This window comes from Bidens hawaiensis, unplaced genomic scaffold (genome assembly GCF_021521415.1).
Source record: "Bidens hawaiensis isolate Kalapana, Puna unplaced genomic scaffold, B.hawaiensis_p1.1 tig00003974_1, whole genome shotgun sequence".
Classification (NCBI taxonomy): Eukaryota; Viridiplantae; Streptophyta; class Magnoliopsida; order Asterales; family Asteraceae; genus Bidens; species Bidens hawaiensis.
In genome coordinates this window covers 55,933-72,760 of record NW_027491230.1, presented here as the reverse complement: position 1 = coordinate 72,760, position 16,828 = coordinate 55,933, and the positions used below count along the sequence as shown (strand labels likewise).

The following is a 16,828-nucleotide window of genomic DNA, read 5'->3' as shown; positions in this document are numbered from 1 at the left end:
TGAAATATGATAATACACATTCTTTTGGTATATGATTTCATTTATGGACCATCATACTTGGTTTATGCATCACGATTTTGCGATAGAGATGTCAATGACGTCACTAGAGTCGAATCGAATCAATCAAAATAAACTAGTAGCTTAAATATTAGTTTTTTTTATCAGACTAAGTTTTTTTAAACAAGTCTATATTGTATAATAATATACATAAGGAGGACAAAAAGATAATTTACATAGTTTTATTAATCTAAGTAAGACAATATGGTACAGTTATTTTAAACACCACTTTAAATCAAATTTCCTCAACGATTCTTAAATTTTTATAACCTTTTCATACATTAATATTGAAAAAAAAAATAATACAACATAAAACAAGTATTTCATTCATTTTAACTTCAGTATAATATCATAGGGTTTTTTTTTTAAATTAAAACAAGTGATTAGTAGGGTCTATATTCTCCTTCATATTGCAAGCTAGCACATCTCTAGTTTAGCATTAAACATATGTCCTAGTGAGATATTTAAGCATCTAATCATAGAGGATATCCAACAATAAAAACTTTTCCTAGAAATTAAAATGGGGTATAATCCTCTTCTTAATCAATAAAAATAAAAACTACACCTAAATTATATTTACAATGTCCTCAATATTAATCTCACTACTCAAAAGAAATCAAAATCCGCCACCGTCGCCATCGTCTTTTGCTGTGGTATCACTGGCGGTGTCACCGACCGGATAAGCGCAAAGTTCAACCCATTAAAAAACGGATGAGTCTTAATATCCGCCGCCCCACGTTTCGACCCGAACTGGCTTTCAGGGTCCTTATCAAGCAATTTCGATATCAAGTCACGCGCTTGCGTTTCCCGCGACGAGTTTGGCGAAACGGTTGGAAACCTTAGCGGTTTTTTCACAATGTTACGCAATGTAGCCTCATTCGAAACACCCGCAAACGGTGTACACCCGTACACCATTTCGTAAATAAATATCCCAAGCGCCCACCAGTCAACGGCATTGCCGTGTGACCGTCCGGAAGCGACTTCCGGGGCGACGTACTCGTGGGTACCGACAAACGAGCACGACCTCGCGGTCACGGGCTCCGCCACGAACAACCTTTTGGCCGCGGAGAACGATTGGATTTTCTTAGATCTAAAAAGTTGACTCGGGAGACACGAAAAGTGACCAGAGGGCTGACGTGGTACTGTTACAGCCGTGAGGTGGAAGTTAAATCGGAGAAAATGAACTAGTGTTGGATTGTGATTGGACGGCTGCAATGGCGTCAGAGCATAATAATAAGTCAAAATCAGTGAGCATGATATGACCGTCTGATCTGACCAACACGTTTTCAGGCTTTAAATCTCGTTAGATGATACCAAGCATGTGTAGATACTCTAAAGCCACCAATACCTCAGCTGCATAAAACCTGGATACATCACCATACACAAAAATAATATTAATATCAACAACTAAATGTACATGAAAATGAACTCTCAAATCACTTAGCTAAAATATCAGTATATTCGATTTGAAAGCTAAAAAAAAAAGACTATTAATAGCAAATTTGCAGGTACAAAAGTCAAAAAGCCTGATAATCAGTAAATTAGTAAATTCAGTAGCGTCCAAAAGTTGTTTTCAAAATTGATCACCACAAATCAGGAAATTGCATGTAGAAATAAGTTTAAATAAACAAATACGACATAAAAAAAGTAATTTAATGTAAATTAATTAAAGGATAGCTTCTAAAAATTGAATATATGTTTATCTGCTTTCTAAAAAAACAAAAACCATTCGGTAAAGTTTCATTTTAAAGCTTAAAAACACTTTAAATTTGAGTTTTTTTTTATTTGTTTTTAAAAAGCAAATAAGTAACTTTTAGAAACTCAACCAAACGACCATGTGAGTGGCGTTTTTATAATATCAAGATTAGTTTATATTGCAGTGATTTTTTTCCAGTAAATTTGAAAAATTATTATTCATCACATATAAATTCTTAATATTTGTTGAAATTAGTTTTAAATAATAGAGAGAGAGAAAATATAATAAAAAATTATTTAATTGAAAATGATAGAGAAACCTAATAAATTTTAGTGTAATTTTTACCTGGCCGCGGAAAGAGAAAAGCGCTTCCGCGGCTGTAAATGCGGTAACGAATGCAAGTCTCCACCCGAACAATACTCCATAACCACACACGAGAAATGCGAAGCTTCAAACTGCGCATACAAGGACGGCAAAAACGGGTGATCAAGCATATTCAAAATCTTCTTCTCAGTAGCCGCTCTCTGGATCTTCTTCTTCAATGCCAAGACTTCCTTGTCTACTACTTTCATAGCATAATAACACCTTGTTTTGTCACCATCAGGGGCGGACCTACATAGTAGCCGTCGGGGTCCCGGGACACCAATGTTTTTTAAAATTTATTTAGAAGCGATATAGAAAATTTTTGAAGGACCCCATATAAATTAACACTTAGACCCCATAAACATATTGCATATCCACTCCGGTTGGAATGAAACCTATTTTTGGAGTGAAAGGTCCCAAGTTCGAGACACTTGTAAACTGATTTTACTCTATTTTTTTTGCTATTTTTTAGTCAAATAGGCAATATATATGGTCAATATAGTAATTAGGTTTTTTTAGTTTGTAACATCAGACCAGAAACAAAAGCTGCTTCTCAAGTCTCAACCCCTCCTCAACGCTGCTCAATCCTCCTCAGTCCTTAGGACCGTCACCTGCCCAACCCCTGCTCGCTGCCGCGCTTCTCTACTATCAGCCACCCTCTCGGCACTCCTTCTGATTTTGCCTCAACTCTTAGTTAATTTTAGGGCTAAAAACTACTCAATAAAATAAAAATGTCCAATTGATTGATTTTATGCAATCACATACTTAGATTGGTAATTCTATGGTGTATATTATTGTTAGATTGTGATTTGTTATGTTAAAAACTTGAATTTTAGGGTTAATTATGCAAGAATTATTGAAAAGAATGGGAAAAGGGTTTGAAGATACACACACACACACATACATACATACATACATACATATATAGATTTAGAGAAGAGCCGTGCTATGGATTATGGTTTGAGGAGAGTAACATGGTTTAGATTGTGCAAAATGGCTCATTATAAGAATGTTTCAATTTGGCTCGGGTCAAAACGATTCTTCTTGCTAAGTTTTAATTTTGTTTGCGTCGAAACTGGCTTTGACCACTAGACTTTTGTTGAATTGAGTTGTTTTATGAAAGAAAAACATAAGTTAATTCTACTATTTTGAATAATATAGCCCAGATGTTATTAAGAAACTTCACACAAACAGAATTTGTAATGTTTTCTCTTATTGTTTCGAATAACATCGTATTTTGTGTTTATATTATAATGATATTATTTTCTATTATGTTTCTCGACCCGCCCCGCCCCGCCCCGACACAACCCAAACAGCGACCGGCCAAAAAAATTTGAACGCCGAAAATAATGGGACCCCATTGTCGAAAAATCCTGGGTCCGCCACTGGTCACCATCTTCATTATCATTTTCATTTCGTAGCCTGCATAGGTAAACTTTACCTATGTCACCGCTACCGATCTGGCGGACTAGGGTGAAATCCCTAAAGCTTAAACCGTTTCTGTTGTCGAAGCAATGTCCTTCACTACCGGTGCGTTTAATCACCATTGATCTAATCGCCTGCCACGAAGATTCATACGACCGGTGTGGCTTCACCGCCATACTCTCCGGCGAGTACATCGGTCGAGTCGAATGATAACCGGCTGAAGCTGGTGCAACTGTCACTGCTCATTGAACTCTGACTGCAGCCTTCTGGTTGGTCCTTTGGAAGCTCTAATAATAATAATAATAATAATAATAATAAACGATTACGATATATATAGGGATGAAGCTAAAATGAATGAGGGAAGAAGAAGGTTGTTGGGGTGTAATTAAGACGACGTCGTACGGAGAGTGGAGAATGAGATTATTTACTTTTGAAGGTTTGAGAGAAGGTGGGTGTTTATGTATGGGTGAATAAGGTGGCACGTGAGGTGTAACAGGAGTCGCACGTGCTGAAGGTGGGATTACTGACGTAGGACTTGGAGGAGGCTTCGTGGCACGTGAGAGAGACTACTGTGAGGATGAGAAGATTGTTTCATTCTCTCTAGTCTAGTATAGTATAGTATATAGACCTAGTATGCTATTCTAAGCTAAAGGTATCAGAAATTTACAGGATCATACATATATGTTATGTTTCCCATAAGCTTTTAATTTTAAATTTAAATAATCTAACCTTTTAGTATTTAGTAGATATTATTTACTAAAGGAGGTGTCTCTAGTGTTTTCAGATTTAGGGTTCGGTTTAGTCGGGTTATTTGTTAATTATTGGTGAATATTGGGCTAAGTCATAAACTCATACGGGTAATTGATGTTTCCGATAAGTGACTGAGCTCAATACTTATAAAAACTTTCGGATAAAGTTGTGAAAATTTACCTTACAAAATGAAAAACGGGGGTGACTGGAGACACCCTTGCCCTCCTCATTAGTTAAGCCCCTGTTGGCGGCACCTTGAGTTGGAGAATCGTGCGGATTGGAATTTCATGTTGATCGACTGCGATGTGTGAGGTTGGGTTTCGGCTTCATTATTCCTTTCAGCTGCAAACTGTTGGATTTCTAACATAACTGTAGATAAATGCTTATTTGGAACTCGGGTAGGTTGGATTCCTCGGCTAGAGTTTCGAGGACGCTTATATCATTTATTTTATTATACACAATAACGTGGTTATTGTAATTTGTATCTGATAAGAAAAGCATACTATCAAAAACATATTGTGTACATGTTGCTTTCATATCATTTGAGTTGGTCACTAGAGCTTTGGCCAAGGGACACAAATAAACATTGATTAGATGTTTAAGTTTAATGGTTTAAATTTACATATGAAGCAAAGTACAACATCTAGATCGACAAATCACAAATGTAAGATTACAAATAATTCATTAGTGATTGAAAGATACGTATGAAATAATATACCTCAACCTAACACGAGAATGACTTGCCTTTGTAAACCTAAACCTTCATGTATTGGCTCTTTTGGGATTGGGGTAATTTATCATACACGCATAATAGCCTGGATCAAGATGCCTATAACTAGGAATATAGAATCTAGCATCTTAATGAAGTTACATTTTTCATTCTTCAGTGGGTGAATCTTAAATCATGTGCCAACTTTAACTAGAGTAATGTAGAAATTACTTTTACAATCCATGATGGTGTGAATAATTAACTTTTACATTACTGTTTAGTGTGAAAAAGAGGATAACATTTTAATAGTTGATGACTAGAATAATCATATACACACACGCATATAAAGGTAAACCTAACAATGTGCCTAACTATGGCACATAAATATCAAATGCACTATTTTAAATTCATGCACTTTTATAAAGAAGGGGCAAATCCGGTGCACAAGTCTCCAGCGTGTGTAGGGTCCAGAGTATGTCAGGTAGACTTAGGCTTGATGTACGCATTATTACCCTGCATTTACATTTACGCAACATATAATAACTTTCAAGTAAAGATTTGTCTATTGCTAAAACATTTCAAAGATTTTCTTAGTTAAAGTTTTTGTGGTGTAATACGTACATAAAACGTATCTTAAGCGCTTCCAAGTCAGAATTTGAAAATTTCCTTTAATTTATTAAAAATAAGTGATAATATTTAAATCGATAGATTATCTATGATTTATCTTTCTATTTTTTATAGCACGGTTGTTAATTGTTCTCTCATAAAGAATGTGTTTGCTCAAAAACATTTCGCAGACTCATTGATTTCATATCATTAGATTTTGTGACCGAAGCTTTGGCCAAGGGGCAAAATAAAACACGGATTAAAGTTTTATACTATAAATTTACAAAGTATAACACGTAGATAGGAAACTTTAAATTAAATTGATTTAAATGTACTCATTGTCCTTAGAAACATGTAATAAATATCAATCTAACTTTAGAATGACATGACATAACTTGGTGATTAGTCAGAAAGCATAGACAACATTATCACATAACATAAACTTGGTATTTGTATTACACTTTTCATTAACAGCTTGTATTGTGATATAGAGTTTCATGATATTTGTTATTCTTATGTCATCTTATAATCTTATATGTAAGGTAGTTTGGATAACTAGAGGTGTGTTCAGAGCTTATAGTAATTTCATATGCATGCATAGGAGTCTAGATCAAGATCTTGTCTATAAGACTTGAAGAAACACAGATCTACCCCTCAAGGTCTAACACGTTAGTCCGAGGGTAATGGTTAAGTATTCTACACGATGGGTTATAAAACCTTCTTGGCGCGGACAAGTGTATCCTGCAAAATAGAACACCGTGAGCTCTTTACGAGGAATGGGGGGATTCTCTCGTAACCACCCTCCGGCGTGAGAATCAGTATTTGATAATACGAGAGGGTATAATTTGATAGTGATAGTGAGAGTGGGTATATCATTTACCATTTGGAGGTTTACTGGTATTTATAGCGGGAGGAGAGAGAGTGTGACCAACCACGTTGTCAGGTTCTCCACCAATAATATTCCCCACTCGTGCGGTCGTGGTGGTTGGTGGAAGTTGGTGGGCATCATAGCCATTTGACAAGAATTTGATTGTACTGTTTGTACCATCATTTATGTGTTGTCCAATCCCCATTGGTTTGGTGTTTATTCCTATGTTTGCATTACCATTCCCGAGGTGTCAGGAAAAGCTATATTGGACTCCACTCTTCGCGCCATGCACTACGCCTTGCGTTAGTGGCTTCCTGGCGCCTAGTGTTCCGCCCGACGTATGCAATTAGTGTCATACTTAGCCAAATGGTGGGTTTCATACCCTACTCTACAAGTCCCCCTAGTCCATAGTCGCCCTTCCTTCAAGAAGTGGGGGCTGTGGACTTATCATGGGCTTTTAGCTTTCACCTTCTTTCCTTGTTGGTTTGGTTTATTTTCGTGGGTATTTCCACATATTGGACAGGTGACTTCATTGGTTGTAACCGTTGGTTGACGGTTGATTCATGTTGAGTCATCCCGTTTGTTAGTCTACATTGGCGGGTGATTTATACTTAAATCATTCCGTGATGTCGCCTATTTCTGCGGGTGATTTATCTTAAATCATCCCATTTTGGCGTCTGCTTTGGCGGGTGATTTATCTTAAATCATTCATTGATGGCGCCTATTTTAGCAGGTGATTTATTTTTAAATCATTCCATGATGTCGCCTATTTCTGCGGGTGATTTATCTTAAATCATCCCATTTTGGCGCCTGCTTTGGCGGGTGATTTATCTTAAATCATTCATTGATGGCGCCTATTTTGGCGGGTGATTTATTTTTAAATCATTCCCCGATGTCGCCTATTTTGGCGAGTGATTTCTTAAATCATTCTATGATTGCGCCTATTTTAGCGGGTGATTTATCTTTAAATCATTCATTGATGGCGTCTATTCTGGCGGTTGATTTATTTTTAAATCATTCCATGATGTCGCCTATTTCTTCGGGGGATTTATCTTAAATCATCCCATTTTGGCACCTGCTTTGGCGGGTGATTTATCTTAAATCATTCATTGATGGCGCCTATTTTGACGGGTGATTTATTTTTAAATCATTCGGTGATGTCGCCTATTTTGGCGAGTGATTTCTTAAATCATTCTATGATTGCGCCTATTTTGGCGGGTGATTTATCTTTAAATCATTCCATGATGTCGCCTATTTTGGCGTGTGATTTCTTAAATCATTCTATGATTGCGCCTTATTTTAGCAGGTGATTTATCTTTAAATCATTCTATGATGTCGCCTATTTTGGCAAGTGATTTCTTAAATCATTCCATGATTGCGCCTATTTTTGGCGTAACCTTTTCTGCCAACACTTACCGTTTTTGTTTCCCTTTATGTAGATGACGTGTAGTTTGGCGTTGGTGAGTGAATTAAATTCAATTCAGTGAAACGACTGCTGGACGTGACAGTTTGACGACGGTTGCTCTACCCTGCAGACTTTCCGCCTATGTCAGGCGAGTGGGCGAGAATCCCGGTTACGCGCCCAACTGTAGTGCATACCCTCTGTCACGTTATTATCGTGGTGCTTTCCGATTGGGCCACGTGTTAAATATCCCTTTTGTACCCTTGTCCCTTATTAAATGCGATTAGTATAAATTGGGGAGGTTACACCGCCTTAAGCACCATCTCTCATCGTTTTCTTCTTCTCTCATTTCTTCTTATTGTCTTCTTTATTTTCATGGCCGAGTCTTCCCAAACCTCCAAGACTAAGAAGAATAATTCTATGGAGTTCGTCGGTTGTCGTATGTCAGCCGAGGACTTCAACGATATTTTCAGGGTGTACAATCTTGGCCCTGAGTATGAGCCCGAGTTGCCTGCCCCTGGCAGGACTGCTCGAGAGGCTCTTGCCGGCAAAATTGCCGTGTATCAGGAGTATTTCTTTTTGGGCAATTTTCGTTTGCCCCTTACCCGATTTTTGGTGGATGTTCTGGGTGTTTTTGGGATGCATCTTAGACAGATTCATCCATTCAGAATGGCTCGTCTTCGCCATTTCGAATATACATGTCATTGTCCCGGTATTACTCCGACGGCTGATAGGTTATCGGCTTTTTATCGGTGGCGTTTTGCCCAGGGGTGGTATAACTTGCACACCCGCCCTGGTGCAAAGGCCATTGCTCTGGATGCACCACCCAGTTTGCGCCACGTGGTGCATACTTTCTGAGCGCTGTTGAGGAGTTCAACGGCGTCTAGCTTTTGGAGGATGATTGAGATGAGTTCGTGTGGTAGGTGAAGCCAGTTTGGAGGTTCGGACTCCGGTGAAGTGGATGTGGACGCCATGTGTCTCGAGTCCGGTTTAAGGTCTGATTTTGACTCGTTTGGTTTTGATGGTTAGAAGGAAGTGTGACGTGTGGGAACAGAAGTCCTCTTCCTATTGGAAAACGGTACTATTAAAGTCCGTGGAAAATTGATTATTATTATTATTATTAACGCTAAACGAATACTTCAAACTAGAGCTGAGCACGGTTCAGTTTGGTTATTAAGCGAAACCGGAGTAATCGGTTATTTGAATACAAACCGTTCGGTTTTCTGGTTATTTTCGGTTATTTTCAGTTTTTTTTTTCAATTATGTGTAGACAATGCAATGGTTAATTCATCACATCGGGTTACACTCGTCTTCCAATTTAGGAAAAACATTCACCTAAGGCCTACGCGAATCCTTCAAATGTGTTGTATGTTATTGACTAAATCATCACCTCCGGATACACTCGACTTCCGATACAGGGAAAACTCTCATCTAAAGCTAACGCCTATGAATACTTGTCCGAAGGCATGACAGTGCGGTAAGATAAACTTGTTCAGTTCAAGGATACAGGTATAAACTCTAGTGAACACCACTTACTCGCATATTCTCTTATCAACACATGGTGCCACCGAAACTATATGATGGGACGGGAATCAAACTTGGGTCGCATGAAACACCAAGTATCTCTCTTATCATTCTACTAACAGCTCATTAGATGGTTCTGTATAGGTTCTTTGGAAAAGTTTTTGGTCCTTTCCCCAATTATTGAGAATGTATAAAGCATTGATTGGCTATGTAGATTGATATGTTATGAGAGACGTTATATTGGGTGTGTTTGTTTGTATAAGTTTATGATTGGCTGTCTAATTTCAACGAATAAGTTGCTTTGGTCATTTGATTAAAATGATATGATTCATTCAGTTTGACCGTTTTAATGGATTAAAAAGGAGGCTACTAGATACCAAATAACACTAAAAAGATCGGTAGCCTCTTTTTTTTTAAATCTGGTAGCCGCCGGTATTTTCAAAAATTCGAAGCCTCCTTTTTTTAATATGATAGACGACGATAATTTTAAGAATATTCGGTTTACAATCCATGAACACCTTTCTAATGCCAATTACTAGGCCATTAATCTTCATATGTGCTTAGCTCATAGGTCTAGTTACACTTAAACAAGGGGTTTTGACGTAAGGGTAGTTTATCGTATTGGTTTCAGGTTCTTCGAATTTGAAAATTTTAAAACCAAATTCAAAAGGATTACTTTCACATATTTTGCAAGTAAATTGTGAAACATCATATCCTTCTAATTAATATTCTCAATATACATTTATAGTTGAGAATTTTAAATCTAATTTTTAAATATTAATAAATACACGTAAGAAAATCAAAAATAGAAAAAGTTATAATTATGAGCTATGAAGTAGGAAGAAACAGGCACCATCAATATACCAACCAACCATCTTCCAATGACACCAAACAGCATAGAATTGATTGTAATATCCAACATTAAACAAATTTCTGAAACAAAATTTTAAAAATAAAAATTAGAGAGAAAGAGAGGGAAAACTTCCATGTTTCCAACTTCATCCCCTCTTCATCCCTCTTATCATTCGATAATCAACGTCATACGTTATTCTGTTTTTCGTAATTAATTATAGATATGAGTAAGTTTAAGGATAAAAGACCTCTAGACCCGATTAAGGTATCATCGGAGCCACAAAATAATTATGATGATGCAGCTTTAGAAGGTAATCAATCAATCAATTAATCAGCTTTTTGTTTGACATTTAATTATTTAACATCTCATTATATGATAGAAAATGATTTGAAACATATATGCATTAGGTGTTGCTGCAAATGTGAAACTACTATTAAAACTTATTCAAGATCACAAAGATGCATGCAAAAAACAACAAAATGATGGGAAAAGGATGTTAAGGGTGGCAGGAATGATGACTATCCTCGAAATGGTTCGAACCAGGATTCAAAATTGCCAATCGTTTGGAACCAAACAAAGCGACCTTCTAAAATCAAGCCCATGCCATAGCCCAAAAGACAAACGGCCAACCGAGCCAGTAACATTTGATGAAAAGGAAACCTTAAAAAGAGAACTCAGTGCAAGCTTGGCAACACGTAAGAGTCTTGAAATGATGTGCTCGAGTTTGGGTAAAGAGAAGGAGATAATGATGTGCGAATTGACCAAAAAGGCACACGAGTTAGCAGAAATGGAGGAACATATAAACAACCTTAAGCAACAAAACGAGACGTTATTAGAAAGGGTTAAAGGATGTGCAGATGTATATAAACATGAAGGAAAAGGGAAAGAAACACAAGGGGCCTTGGAGATTCAAGACCGTAACAACTCGCTTTCTGAACAACTTTTGAAGTCATTAGATGAGTATCGGTCAATGAAGAGAGAATTAACAGATGTGCTAGAAGAAAATACGGTAATGCGGTCAACATTGGAAGAAATGGGAGTCAAAGTTAGTTGCAGTTTAGAAAAAATTCAAAACTATAGAAAACGTCTCACATCAGAAACCGATGAAATTGTGGATATTGAAGAAGGGGTTTCGGAATTAGAGCATATGCTTAAATGTTTTGAATTAAATGAGAAAAAAGGATGGAAAGAAGGGAGATGAACATGTTAAAAAACCAGATGTAAAAGCTGTAGAAGGTGACAAAAAATGCACATTCAGTAAAAATGTATAGATTTATTGGTCTTGTAAATATGTAAAAAAATACCCGAATGTTATTTTTTTAATGGCTAACACAAGCAGAAGTTTAAGCAAAGGGAAAACAATTAAGGTTTTCCATAATAGTTTATATATAATATGCCAAAAGTCAGAAATAAATTCAACCATGTTTTATATTCTATGCATAATTTTAATAAAGTTCAAAACAGAAGAATAATAACTTTTCTAATCAAGATTTTGGACCTTAGAAGCAGCAATGGAGTTTAAAATCCATGAGTTGCTCACAGCTACCGCGCCACATTGACTTGCTAGTGTATCTGTGTTTGACTTTCTTTGACTCAGAATCCGGTTTTGCTCATTTGGTTTCGTCTTATCAGGAAGCTCAAGGCAATAAATTAGAAACTGTTGTTCATTGTTCATCGTTACCGGCTTCCTATGCAGAACTGTTCCTCCAGCAGCAATTATAAGATCATGTAAATATCCTTTGTAAGAAGCTACAAAATCTCCAGTAAAATAGAACTTAAAACCATTAAAAAGTTTTGGTTCCTGAAAAACAGAAGATATATGCTAAGACTTAGTATGGTTAATATTTGTTAAAAAACAAAACTAATAAAGAAAATTAGATGTCAAAAAACCTTATTCAACAGCCTAGAGCGACCGAATTTAGGACCACCCTTGAATCCATGAATATCTAAATTAATTTCATAAAGTTGTTCATCAACTGGTTTCTTGACCTCCAAGCAAGCCTTGATCCCTTTTAACATGCAAAAAGAACAAAGATTATATCTTTGCAATGAACAACTTTTATTTACTAGCAAATACTTGGATAAGTATGCATAAAAAGCCATGCTTACATTCAACATTAAGAATCCACTTTCCCTTGATAATGCCCATCAAATATTTAAGGGTTCTTCTACATGCACCATTCTCATCCACTGATGCAATTACATGTGTAACCCTGGAATCCCATTTCTTCAACACTGTAACTCCAGATAACTTCTCAAACTTTTCAACAGTTTCCTGTGATACAGTTAAGAAATGAAAATATAAAAATATATATTCACATGAATTGCTAAGTATGAATTTATGAATAGATATTATCTTACCTTTTCATTATTTGTGAGAGCTGAGCAGCAAAGAACCATTTTTGTGAGCAGTCCATATGACTCCCAGCGAGAAGTTGCACTGACTGTATCATCAACATTAACTTGGGATTGTTTAACTACAGCTTGTCTCTTTGAAACATATTTCTTTTTATCTTTTAGTTGAGAATCACATGCTTCATTTGGCAGCTTTTGAGATGCATGAAGTGGGCATAACATGACAAAATTATCCTGTGATAAACAAGCAAATTTTAATCACTGAACCAATTGACCATATCTAGTGTAATGTGATATAATATAATAATACTTACATTATCCCATCGAAACTGTGGTGTTAGCTTTGCACAAATGAAATGAAAGCTTCTGCGACAACTTTTTTCATAACAACCAAGAGCTGCACACTTTAATCCACAGCAGGAGCATTTGATTCTTTTGCTTCTTGCCAGCTCAGCTTCCAGATTGACAGCAATGTCATCTTCAAAGAATACATTAGGCGCCCTACATACATTTTAAATGTCAGAACATCAACAAAAGAGGAGGGATAAACATTATTTCCACATAAGTACCACTCTGTGCAGTTCCTATGTGCATGTATGGCACGTGATACATCATCATGATCCAAAGTTACAGGCTTTCCTTTAAGGTAGTGCGTTATGCATCCAGAAATCTGCAGTAAACATGCATCTGATAAGAAATTCAGGAAGTAATTGGTTTTAGAAAGACGTAGATTTTGAAACATACATCTGATTCTTCAGTGGATTGACAGAAAGCACATTGCGTATAAGACTGAGTGTTACACTTATGCAAGAATGTTGCATTTGATTTCTTTGTATGATTAACTTCTCCCAATGGTTGGCTGACCTTTGTTGCATTGTTTTCAGAAGGTATTGGTGTTGGCTCATTTGTAGAAAATGTCACCTTTTTAGAAGCTTTTATGTCCTTGAAAGCTTGAGTTTTTTGAGTTTCTTTACTTGAAGTACAGGCTTCTATCTTGCTATTAGCAAGAGAAGGTTCACTAGGCAACTGAAAGACGAGATCCTTGTTAACTTCAGCTATGTTATTATTATTGTTTCCTGAATCTTGGTTCTTCAACCTTTTAGTCCTTTTTATATGTGGCTGATCAGTGGTCTCTTTTTTCTTCTTGCTTACTGTACTTTCATCTCCAGGATTAGAAGTTTTTTCAACAACTGCTTGTGCAACTTTCTTGCCACTTTGATTCTGTTTCTTACGTTTCATGGACTCGCTAGTGTTTCTGTTATTATCTTGATCAGTCTTCGGTGGCACAGTACAAATCTCAACAACTTTATCTGAATCTTTCTTAACTCTCTTCTTTTGAGTGCTTTCTCCGATCTTCTTAGCTCTCTTTTTTGATCCTTTGACTTTAGATTCATGGTTAACCGCATTTACTTGAAGTGGAGATAAAGTAGGTAAAACCACTTCTAGGGTACTGGTCTTCTTTCCATCCAATTTATTGTGCACATTCTCTAGAACTCTGTCACATACATCAGATTCTTTGTCCTGTGTCCGAATTCAATTCAGTTTCACAATATCAAGAAATAAGGCAAGTAAACATATAAGCTTTTATATTAGCATGATATAAAATTACACAAAATATAATACCTGCATCTTTATTGGACTTGCACAGAGCTCAGGAGAGCAGGGTCTCTGTGTCCATTCAAACATTTCACTATCAAACATGTTACCATCCTGCAACAATGGGCACTGTCAAAGCGCATTCAATAATTATCGATATTTTAGTTATTCATGCTAATAACATAAGCCATTAGACTGAACTGTATGCAGGCTAATGAACTATCAATAATAACTATTGAAAGTAAATGCTGAAAAAATAAGATAACCAATAGCAACTAATTACAAAACTACCTTTGATGTCACTTGATCATGATGATCATCATAAGAATCTTTGATATCACTGAAGCATGGCGCATCTGGTGATGACACGTTTACAGGTTCAAACGGTGTAGGTTGTGTAGGTTCTTCACTATTCTCCTCATTTCTTAACCAAAAGAAAGGGGAAAATAATGTATCACCATCCTCGTGTAAATGAGCTGCGTCTTCTGGTCGAGACACATTAGTTTGAGCTCCATCTTTAATAATCAGACTTTTCCCACTATCAGCATTTGCAGGCCTTGTTGGTGTCTCTTGTGGAGGATGTTGTGGCACCTGAATCCTTTTCTTTGTTGGAAAAGACGGTCTCACAATATCAGAGTCACATGTTTTAGCCCTCTTTGATGATCCTTTCAAAGCTTTCACTTTCTTTTTCCTCTGGTTCTGTGTGTTTGGTGTGGTTCTGCAAGCTTTGCTGGTTCTCTTGCTTCCACAAATGGTTTCATCATTGGTTTGATCCCCATGGCCTAAATAGCCATAAAATAACAGTATGAACAAGTCTGCGTAACATGTTTATGAACAATGTGTGCTTATGAAGTTAGTAAACCAATACCTTGGGTTTGAGGTTCTGATTGAGTAACAAGAATGTTGACTCCTGAAGAAACCTCCATATTCTTGTAAATGCTCACCAAACTATCCATGTGCGGAGCAGGACGAATCTCTGAACCAAAAGCGTTTTGAGTTCAAATATAAGAAACTGGATATAGTAAACATCAGTGTTGTAAAAACACAATTCGTCACTGATTAATCATCGATTAGCTAATTTCACCTAATCAAACCAACAACTTGGTAGTCGTCGGTCAAAGCCCATCCAAAACGGCCCGAATTGTTAAAAATCTTTAAGGTATATGTAAAATCATACTTATTAATCCAATCCAGTTAATAAGTTATATAAATTTAGAAAAATTACATAAAAATTTCCAATCTGATTAATCTGTATAAATTGTTAGTCACTACCGCACTGCCTGACTAGCGCCTAGCAAGTTCGACAAGATTATAATGAATTTCCTATCGATCTCTTTCATCTACTCTTTAATCGAATAATCGCAATTGTTATCAAGGTTAAGAAAAACCGTATAACAAGGTAACTGAAGTCAAATTCAGACCTAATTTTATTACAGATCTAAATTAAATTCAAACAAAACAAACATAGAATTCAGAAATAATACCTCTTCGCCTATAGGGAACTTTGCATACAGGACACGTCGAATCGGACTTCATAGACTTATCAATACAAACACTGTAACCAATCGTAAACAACAAACTATCAATTTTTAAGTAATTAACTCAACAAAAAGGTCCTAATAATAATAATAATAATAATAATAATAATAATAATAATAATAATAATAATAATAATAATAATAATAATAATAATAATAAACGAAACAGCTTACTTGCAGAATATATGATTACACGTGAGCGAAACCGCTGATTTCAGAAGACTTAAGCTGCAAAAGTAATTAAACAATTTATAGTGATTAACATTAAATATAATATAGGTTATCGGAAACAATAGAAGGATGCAATGATCGATTTAGAGTATAGAGATTATTATTATTATTATTATTATTATTATTATTATTATTATTATTATTATTATTACCAGATAGGGCATTTGAGCTCTTCCGCCATACGTCGGAGGTGTGACGTGGCATCCATTTTGAATAATTTAGTGGTGGATAGGTTACGAGTATGAAGAAGATGAAGTGAATGAAAATGAAGATGGATTCTTTTTAGGTTGAAATTGAAAAATTGAAAATTTAGGTATGACGGGACGGGAGTGTTTTCAGCGGCGGTTTTAAGCGGGAAATTAGCAAATGAGTCCGAAATTTGTGACAAAATTTGGGTGACTTACCATGAAAGCTTTTTTATTCTTTTTATTATTTATATTGTACAAAATATTAAAGTAGCCTAATTTTTTTACACCAAACTTTTTACTAGAAATACTACAATTCCTTCTTCTTTTTTCCCGTTGGATACGATAGAATTTGTGGACCTGTCACGTGTTAACGTATTAATAGACCCGACATAATTTTTCTTATAAAACCGTTATATTTGACGTAATTTTTCATCTTCTATCTGGCGAATGATAATATGATATAGATTGAACTATGTACATCACGGTGTACTGCTAGAACTAGGTGAGAAAAGCCCTGACTATCTTCTTAGTCACAGTCAAGCAAGTTTACGTCTTTCTTACCTTAATTTACCATTTTTAGAGTAGGCTAGGCTAACTCAGCCGCTTACTTCACTCGACCCAAGCAATGCCCAAAGAGTCCTCTGTCTTTCTTGGTCGGGCGTGCAAA

The 16,828-nt window shown here is 36.1% G+C and overlaps 1 protein-coding gene and 1 pseudogene across 2 annotated transcripts; both read right to left on the bottom strand.

Moving 5' to 3' along the window:
- Window positions 1-484: 484 nt before the first annotated feature.
- Window positions 485-3,735, bottom strand: LOC143624829 (protein kinase PINOID pseudogene; annotated as a pseudogene). Its single transcript, XR_013152180.1, has 3 exons — window positions 3,473-3,735; window positions 2,099-2,365; window positions 485-1,421 (listed from the first exon to the last, which is right to left on the bottom strand). The product of XR_013152180.1 is annotated as a protein kinase PINOID pseudogene (transcript).
- Window positions 3,736-11,733: 7,998 nt separating this feature from the next.
- LOC143624831 (protein BREAST CANCER SUSCEPTIBILITY 1 homolog) lies at window positions 11,734-16,197 on the bottom strand. The gene is made up of 13 exons (XM_077095338.1): window positions 16,126-16,197; window positions 15,917-15,970; window positions 15,689-15,759; window positions 15,073-15,180; window positions 14,496-14,986; window positions 14,232-14,318; window positions 13,353-14,129; window positions 13,178-13,278; window positions 12,923-13,109; window positions 12,615-12,842; window positions 12,363-12,528; window positions 12,144-12,262; window positions 11,734-12,054 (listed from the first exon to the last, which is right to left on the bottom strand). Exons 1-13 carry the CDS (start codon window positions 16,179-16,181, stop codon window positions 11,734-11,736), a joined length of 2,766 nt encoding a protein of 921 aa, XP_076951453.1. The 5' UTR covers window positions 16,182-16,197.
- Between the last annotated feature and the right edge of the window lie 631 nt (window positions 16,198-16,828).

Coding starts and splice junctions, on each gene's coding strand:
- LOC143624831 (XM_077095338.1), bottom strand. CDS start 16,181: ATGGATGCCACGTCACACCTCCGACGTATGGCGGAAGAGCTCAAATGC. Junction 14,987..15,072: donor ATCAGAACCTCAAACCCAAG/GTATTGGTTTAC, acceptor ATGGCTATTTAG/GCCATGGGGATCAAACCAAT. Junction 14,319..14,495: donor ATGATCAAGTGACATCAAAG/GTAGTTTTGTAA, acceptor CCATTGTTGCAG/GATGGTAACATGTTTGATAG.